The sequence below is a fragment of the Hordeum vulgare genome, chromosome 3H (assembly GCF_904849725.1).
Source record: "Hordeum vulgare subsp. vulgare chromosome 3H, MorexV3_pseudomolecules_assembly, whole genome shotgun sequence".
NCBI lineage: Eukaryota > Viridiplantae > Streptophyta > Magnoliopsida > Poales > Poaceae > Hordeum > Hordeum vulgare.
Window position 1 is genome coordinate 604,239,781 of NC_058520.1, and position 8,721 is coordinate 604,248,501.

At 44.3% G+C, this 8,721-nt stretch overlaps 1 protein-coding gene and 1 pseudogene across 1 annotated transcript; both read left to right on the forward strand.

Moving 5' to 3' along the window:
- Positions 1 to 5,521: 5,521 nt before the first annotated feature.
- On the forward strand, positions 5,522 to 6,508 carry LOC123445575 (annotated as a pseudogene).
- Positions 6,396 to 8,254, forward strand: LOC123445577. The gene is made up of 3 exons (XM_045122578.1): positions 6,396 to 6,659; positions 7,709 to 7,852; positions 7,957 to 8,254. Exons 1-3 carry the CDS (start codon positions 6,492 to 6,494, stop codon positions 7,990 to 7,992), a joined length of 348 nt encoding a protein of 115 aa, XP_044978513.1. The 5' UTR covers positions 6,396 to 6,491; the 3' UTR covers positions 7,993 to 8,254.
- The last annotated feature ends 467 nt before the right edge of the window (positions 8,255 to 8,721 follow it).

Genomic DNA, 8,721 nt, shown 5'->3' on the forward strand with positions numbered 1-8,721 from the left:
CAAGCAAACTATGCAAGAAAAAACAAAATATGTCTAAAATAGAACGTTCTATAATGATAAGCACTATAACCATACTTATGTAACTCCAAAAATTCTGAAAAATATGAAAATATGGGAAATTTTTATATAAATGTTGTGTAAAATATTCAGATTAAAAAGGCGTTCTGATAAAATCAGAGAAATTCTGCACTCGACGTAAAAGTTTATGTTTTTGCACAGGTTCAAAATCTACTATTATCCAAATCATCCCAAAGGCTTTATTTGGCCCAAACACTAAATAAAACAAAAAAACACAATCATTATAGTAGCAATAATCATGTTAACTCAAAATAATAGAATGCAGAACAAAAATATTAAGATAACTATTGGGTTGCCTCCTAACAACCACTATCGTTTTATGCCCCTAGCTAAGCATAATGCATAGCATAAAGTGTTGCCATCCCTCTTATCAAGCTCCTAAATCACACAACCATGCTTTCTAGGAATTAAGGGAGGAGGCTTGATGATAGGATCTCGTATCATGTTTATAAAATTGGGATGCACAATCATTTTAAGATCTTCGTTTCTTTTGATAGGTGTGATACTAGTATTCTTAAGGACATACATAACTTTATGATTTTTATTGGGAGAAGTCCTAGCATTAGTTTTAGCGGGAGTGAAAGGGAAACCCATTTTATCAATAACTTTCTCCATTTTATCAATTCTATCAAGACTTTGCTCCACCCTCTCATTAATTATTGTATCTTTCTCTTTTAGTGTTTTCAAATTAATCCCTACCTTTGATCCAAATTGAGTAATATGTTTTGGATCTTTTTATCTAAATCCTGAGTGTGTTCTATGGTAGGGATTTTATTTTCAGTAATTTCTAGCCTTTGCATAACATGCTCCAGAGTTAACTATGTTTCATTAATAGTAATAGGTAGTGATCACACTAAATTTTCCATGGCATTGAGAGCATGTGAAGTACAACTCATTAAGAAATGACCACCGATAATAATATCAAGTAGTAATACCGCATAGAAATTACAAAGCAAGATGTTGGTGGATTGCTTGCGAGTTGATCTATTTTGAGCATCGCGAATCCTATTCCAAGCATCTTTAAACTTTCTCCTCCCTTTTTAAAAAAATTAAACACCTCATTCTCGGTAGTACACACAACAAGAAAAGAACTAGCCATAATAACAAGCAAGCAAGTAAACTAGCAAAGATAAATATTTTTGTGTTTTTGATAATTTTAAGCAAGCAAATATAAAGGCAAATAAAAATTAGAAAAATTGAATGATAATGTATGTGAAGGAACCTGATAAGAATTTGATGATACTCCCTACTAACAGTGCTCGAAATTCTTTTGGCTACTTGTAAACTGCGTTCGATTTTTTCCGAAGAGGAAACGAGATGCAGCATAGTAGATATAAGTATTTACCTCGGTGATAAGCAAGGTTACCAAACAAATCAGAGTATTAAGAAAACTCTCGATGTCAGCATGTGCACACACAGAACCAAACACTTGCACACAACACGGGCAAGAGGGTTCTTAAGCCCCTTGAACTCGTTACTCGCAAGGATTAAATACTGATAGATAGATAATATAAATATAGAAGTAAATAAAGAAAATAAATGGCAGCAATATTTTGTAGTTTTTATAATATAATTTGAGTAGACCCGGGGTCATAGTTTTCGCTAGAGGCTTCTCTCTTGAAGATAGCATACGATGGATAGACAGATTACTCTTGGGCAATTGACAAAATAGCGCATAGTTATGACATCTTATTTCAAGACAATGATCATGTATATAGGCATCACGCCTATATGAAAGTAGACCGACTACTGCCTGCATCTGCTACTATTACTCCACTCATCGACCGCTATCCAGCAAGCATCTAGGGTATTAAGTATGAAACAGAGTAATGCTTGGGGAAAGATGACACCATGTAGACAAAGTAAACTCAAGTAATATGAATAAACCCCATCGTTTTATCCTTAATGTCAGCAATACAAATACATGTCATGTCCCTTTTTGTCACTAGGATTGAGCACTACAAGATTGAACACATCACAACCCATCACTCCCACTAAAGACAAATCAATCTAGTTGGCCAAACAAACCGATAGATCAGAGAGAAATATAAAGCTATAATAATCATGCATATAAGAATTTAGAGAAGACTCGGTTAACATTCATGAATAATACGATAATAAACCCACAATTCAACGGATCCCAACAAACACACTACAAAGAAGATTACATCGAATAGATCACCGTGGGAATCACGGTGAACGTTGTATTGAAGATCAATGAGAGAGAATAAGCCATCTAGGTACTAGTTATGGACCCGTAGGTCTGTGGTTGACTACTCACGTAACATCATGGGAGCAACAAGGTTGATGTAGATGCCCTCCGTGATTGTCCCCCCCCCCTTCAGTAGGACACCAGAATAGGGCTCCACATGGGATCACGATGGAATGTAGGCTTGCGGTGGCGAAAAAAGTGTTTCGGGTGGCTCTCTATTGGTTTCCCAATATTTGAGAATTTATAGACGTGGAATTAGGTCAGACGGAGCCACGAGGGGCCCACAAGGTAACAAGGTGCGGCCTGTTGCCTTGTTGTCTCCTCGTGCAGCTTCTGGCCTCCTTCCGAAGCTTCCAGGTCCTCTTTTCTCAAGAAAAAATCGCCAAAAAATCATAGCGTTTGGACTCCGTTTGGTACTGGTTTCTTGAAAAGCCAAAAATACGCAGAAAACAACAACTGACACTTGGCACTGAGTTAATAGTTTAGTTCTCAAAAATTATATAAAACATCATATAAATACATATAATGCATGTAAGATTTATAATATAATGGCATGGAACAATAAAAAATTATAGATACGTTGGAGACGTATCACCACGAGAGCATTGTTCATATGCATGCAAGATTGTTGTGTGTTTCATGTTCATGTGTAGTGCATACTACTTAGGGCTTAGTGCTTAGTGCTCATGATGTGCACTGTGTTCATGGGCATGGTAGATATGTGTTGGGTTTGATGTTCATGTTTAGTGGTCATGCGCATGCTAGCTAGATAGGTGTTGTGTTTGATGTTCATGCTTAGGGTTCATAATGCTAGTTAGCTAGAAAAGTATTGTGTTTGATGTTCATGCTTAGGGTTCATGTGCTAGTTAGCTATATTGGCGATGTCTCTGATATTCATGCTTAGTGTTCATGTGCATGCTAGCTAGATTGGTGCTAGAATGGGCATGCTATGTCGCATGATTTTGTTACGTGCATGGTTTTCAAGGTCGGTAGGACTAATGTGTTTGCTACTTTAGGTAGTAGTAGTAGTACAAATGTAGCATGTCAATGCCCTGTTACTAATCGATGTCATATTACCTGACAAAGTGATGAAGATGGAGTGGGACAGGGCCAGAGGAGGAGCCCATGTCGTCGCCGGCGTCGAGGCCATCTTGGACTTCATCCCCACGAAATACTGGCTAAAGAGGGTGAACCTCTCTAGCAGGGTCGCCTTCATGAGCATGTCACATTCAAGGGGACGAGCTCCTAGGACTGGCCATGAGGAGGGGTCCCAAGAGCACCTTCGATTCTACATGCAAATCAGAGACGAGGAGGATCCTCCCATGCTCGTCATCCCTCCCAAGTTCGTGGAGGTGATGAAGGAGTGGCTAACGGTCAGGCTCCCGCGTGTGGGCAGGCTCTCGGCAAACAAGTGGTGCGAGTTCTGGGTTTAGGTCCAGAACTTCGACGGTCAAATGGTGCTTGGCCGGGCCGGCAGTACTTCTGCCATCACCATAGGATCGTCCCCGGTGACCTCATCATGCTGCGGATTTTCGGCCTCGGACTCAAGGTTCAAATATACAACCACGACAGCTTCATCGGGTGCAAGGTGTGTTACAGCAGGCACATCTACATCGGTGACCTTTCTTTCGCCCTCTGAACATGTTAGGATGAACTTGTAGTTAGTTTGCGGTGATGGGAGAACTTGCTGGGAACTTGTTCATATTTTTTCTAGGGTTCGGCACCTCGTGTTCACGCAGGGGGCATGGGATACTCCTACTATCTTTAAACCTAATCTTGTTTAGCAGTATGACTATTTAGTTGCTTGTTTATCTGCTATTAGCTGTTGTTTACCTCCTACTTTAGTGTTATACCTGTTTTTATGCATAATGTGGTGGGAAGACCATCACATTTGAATGTGGTGAGCAGAACACAAACGTGTATGCAACGAAACAGGTGTGGTTTGCATCCGCTCACCCTTTAAGCACAAATGCGAGCAACCAAACAGCCAGTCCTAAAGTGGCCTTTGATGCAATGCAGGCAACCAAACAACATGCAGATGTTGGTTTATTGCATGCTTTTGCTAAACCAGACTGGCTTGAGATGTGCATGAAATGCAGATACTATTCAGTCGAGGCAACCAAATGCGTTCTCAGTGGATATACAATTGTGATTGTGCATCGGTGTGCAGGCATGCAAGAGTTGCACACAGTTGGTGGACAACCAGTTGTGCACGATCGGTAGATATGCAACTATTGTTGCGCGTGGAGAGGGCGAAGGGAGAAGGTGTGGCGGCCAAGCTGATGTAGAGGTTCGAGGACATCTTGGTGAAGGAGGAGGCATGCGTGAGGCACTCGGACATCGAGGAGGAGGAGAAGGCGGAGAGGATAAATTTTTTGATGGAGGCGACGAACAAGAAGCTCAACCTTAAAGAGAGGAGGACCATGATCAAGAGAAGAAGGTTGTGTTCGAGGAAAAAGAGAGTAAAAAATCGCCGCCAATGCGGAGGACACCAAGATGTTGACCTTGAATGTCGACTCTTTGGATGCCGACGCAAAAAATGTGTGTGCAATCCATCTGCTACCAGACGTTGCAACGGCAGAAAGTTGAGTTGGCGGCGGCGGACTATGAGGATGCGACGGAGGCTACCTAGATGGTTGCGTAGGCACCTCCTTAATCGGGGAGCAGACAGTTGGGATTGCCGATCCGATAGGGCAGAAATGCACAGACTGTCGGACTGATGTTTTTTTAATTCGGGCATGTTCTTTTGGTTGTGATCAAGCATGCAATCCGGTACTAGTGTGATCCGGTGCGTTGCGTGGATCGGAGTACATATAAATTTAAATTTACTTGTAGACATATACATGTCGGGTTAGATAGGGGCGAAAACAAGACCCAAACCCTGGGTCCTGAAGCCCATCTTCATTCTTGATTGTAGAAATTATTAAGAATATGAGGCCCAAATCCATGCATTTTTTTAAGATGGATCGGGGCTTGGTGTCTGCCTGGCTCCGTTCGTGGGTTGGGTGACAGTCTCCTGCATCCATGTCTGCACAGGGATACGGTAGAAAATTTACGAGTTGGAGTTGGAGATGCCCTAATAGACAAGGAAACATAATGATTATCTTTACCTAATAATAAAGCGGCTATCGCTTTTGTCGGAAAACCCGTCGAGGTGTTTTTACAAAAACGTCCTGCTATTTCTGATATTTGAACCCGCAATCCCTACATAAGTGGATCTGGGATAACGTTTGCTAAAAAGAAAAACATTTCGCGGTCCCCGACCCACACCCGAGCCAGAGCGAACCCCATCCCGAGCCTTTCCCTCGCCGCCGCCACACCTCATCCCGCTGGCCGCCAACACCTCCCCTCACCCCGCTCGCCGCCGCCCCTCACCCCGCTCGCCGTCACCGCCTCACCTCACCCTGCTCTCCGCTGCTGGGGGCGGCGGAGCAGCAAAGTGGCTCGATGCAGAAGGGCGGCGGCGGCGGCTGGAGTTGAAGGGGTCAGATCCATCTGTGGCAGGTGCTCGGGAGATGGATCCAGAGGTGGGCGGCGAGGTGGGAGTCACCGATGATGACGAGGAAGGCCGGAGCGCGGCTTCCCGTGCGCGTCCATGGCATCCGCGGCTCCTGGGCAGAGAGGTGACACAGAGGTGAGGGAGAGAAGAAGGGAGAAAGGAGGGATGATGCGGAAAGCTAGGCAAGAGCTCGTCGGAGCTGAGAGTCATGTACCCGACGGGGGCCATGTTGGCGGCCGCGGCGGCGCTGGCGCGCTAGGCGGCGTCGCGCACCCACGAGCAGCCCCTGATCTGCTCCGGTCGCCGGCCCCGATCCACGCCGGATCCGATCTGCTCCCCGCGCCGCCTCCCCGCTCCTCCCGCCGGTCGCCGGCCCCAATCCACGCTGGTTCCGATCTGCTCCCCGCGCCGCCGCCCCGCTCCTCCCGCCGGTCGCCGTCCCCGATCCACGAGGAGCCCGAGTTGGAGCCGGATTCCAAGTCTTGAAGCCACCTCGGTGACGCAGCAACGCAATGGACTCCCGACGCGGCCGGCTGCGAGGCGCACTGCTGTGAGCCGCCGGTCAAGCCCAACGGTGAAGCCGCCAAGGAAGAGGCGCTGGACGGCGTCGGGATCAACCAGAGGAGGGGCTCCGCCGCCAGAGTGACGACCAAGGAGGAGGAGTACTGCTGCTTCAACTCGGCGGAGGAGAAGGAGGCGGCCATGGACGAGAAGTGGAAGAACAGGCTGTGGAAGACGTGCGTCTACGCCATCACCTTGGGCATGCTCGTCGCGCTGCTGCTCGGCCTCAACATGTCCTCGAGCGCCATTACCGCCGCCCTCGCGCTCATCGTCCTCGACTTCAAGGACGTCCGCCCCTGCCTGGAGAAGGTAACTAACCCACCCTCTGTCTTCAGTTAAACTGCTGAACCAAACATGTCTGTCAGTATTTGTCTGCAATCAAACTGAACCAAGGGTAGAAAAGTATGGCGTTGACCCTGCACTTGCCCATTGTTTTCCATCACCAGCATAAGGCGAGCAGCCAGACATCATGTAGTAAGAGCTGAGGTGTTCCTGCCTACAGATGGTAGGTGTTTCGTGTTGATTTTTGAGAACACACATGGTGCTGAAACCTTGTTGGAAAAAGCAACTAGATGGAGAAGAAGTCTTTTGTTTTCTTTCGAAACGCGGTGTGTCTTCAGAAAGCCGACAAGCTGTACTTATTTTTATTTTTACCAGAAAGCCATACTTAATTTTACAAGAGCACGCATGAAGCTGGTCAGGATCATACATTATTACTGAAAGCAGGAGCTAGGTGATAGCATCATGATATATGTTTCAAGGATAAAGCTATTCATCTAAACGTTCTTATATTACTTTACCGGGGGAGTATTCATCTAAATTCTTTTGCTCTTTTTTTTCAACTGATTGCATACAAACTTCATTTGGACATATATTTTCATAACATATATGATTCAAAAACTAATCTAGGATACATATCAAATATAATGTTGCACAGTAAGAACTGTTGCTGCTGATCTAGGGTACATATTACTAAGAACACAGTAGCTTCTCTCTAGCTAATTGCCTACACTAAGAACATCATCAGTGCAATGGCTCCCACAAGAAGGAAATGTTGCTGCTGATCCAGGGAGTATGAACCAAATCACTGCAGCAGCTAGGAGTGCAAGGCAAAGCTTCTTAAATTTCCTTCTTTGGGCTTGCTTCTCGTTGATTTGGACTTCCTTCTCGCGTGCGTCTATCAGCGGATCATCTAGCTTCTCTCCCAGTGATCGATATTAGTAGTATGTTTCAAAAAAATCGATATTAGTAGTAGCTCATCGATCGTGCGCGCAGATTAACTTGCTGGGTTGCAGTCATCAGTTGATTTGAGTTGTTTCCACTGACCTAATCTGTTGAGCATAGTTGCAAATTGTCAGGTAGCATTGGGTCTCATTCCAGAAAGAGAGATCTTTATTCAGTTGCTGATGGGGAGCTGCCAGGATCCTGAGGATTTTGGAGGAGATGTCATGATATTGGTCTCCATTGTACAGCCTCTGCTAGAGGAGATCAATGCCATTTTGGTCAGTGTTCCCCATCCATCCACATGTACATCTTATTAATGATTCAGTCATTGCATTGCATGAAAGATATGTGTTTTCTGATGTCGTTCAGGGTTAACCTACAGGTTAAACACCAGCTGGACATGCTCAAATGCACCTGAAACACAAGGATGCCCAATCACCTGATGATTGTACATATCTACTACTGTACTGCACAAGCTAATTAACATAGCTTGCATTGTAAAATGAAGATTTGTTGGTGTTTCTTTTAGAAACTGCTGGTGGTTGGTTCCAGACTCCCTTTTTGTTAAGTTGTCAGAGATGTCTTTGCTGTATGTGTTTGTGCCCTTGTAGTTGTAGTGGGTTGGATGTATCATAGAACTTATCTGCCTGAAACAAAATGCATCTCTTGTTTCTCTTTCTTCTCCTATGCCTCGCTGTATTTCTGTTGGCTAGCAAGATGATTAACGCTTCTTTAATCTCTACCTTTTGATTTCCATCAACCAAATGACGTGAAAAATAGAAAATATTAAAATTCAGACTTGTGCTCGCTAGCTCCACTAGATACGTTTAGAGATCTTTAAGCAATTTATTTAAGTTTGATCCCCAGTTTGATTTGTCATACTCATACACTTGCTCTCTCACATAGTATCATGCTTTTTCTCATTGTCGAGAATACCATATGAAAAGTATTATAGTACTACATGCTCTCCTTTATGATTCGTGAACTTCTGTAGAAGAGAACGGAAAAGGTGACAACACCATTCATGCCCTCACAACAGCAACCAGCAAGAACCTTCTGCTCTTCTCTAACAGTTCTTATATATTTTGTTGTTTTCCTCTTGCTCAAGATAAACAAAACTAAAGAAACCATGAGTTGCACATACCTA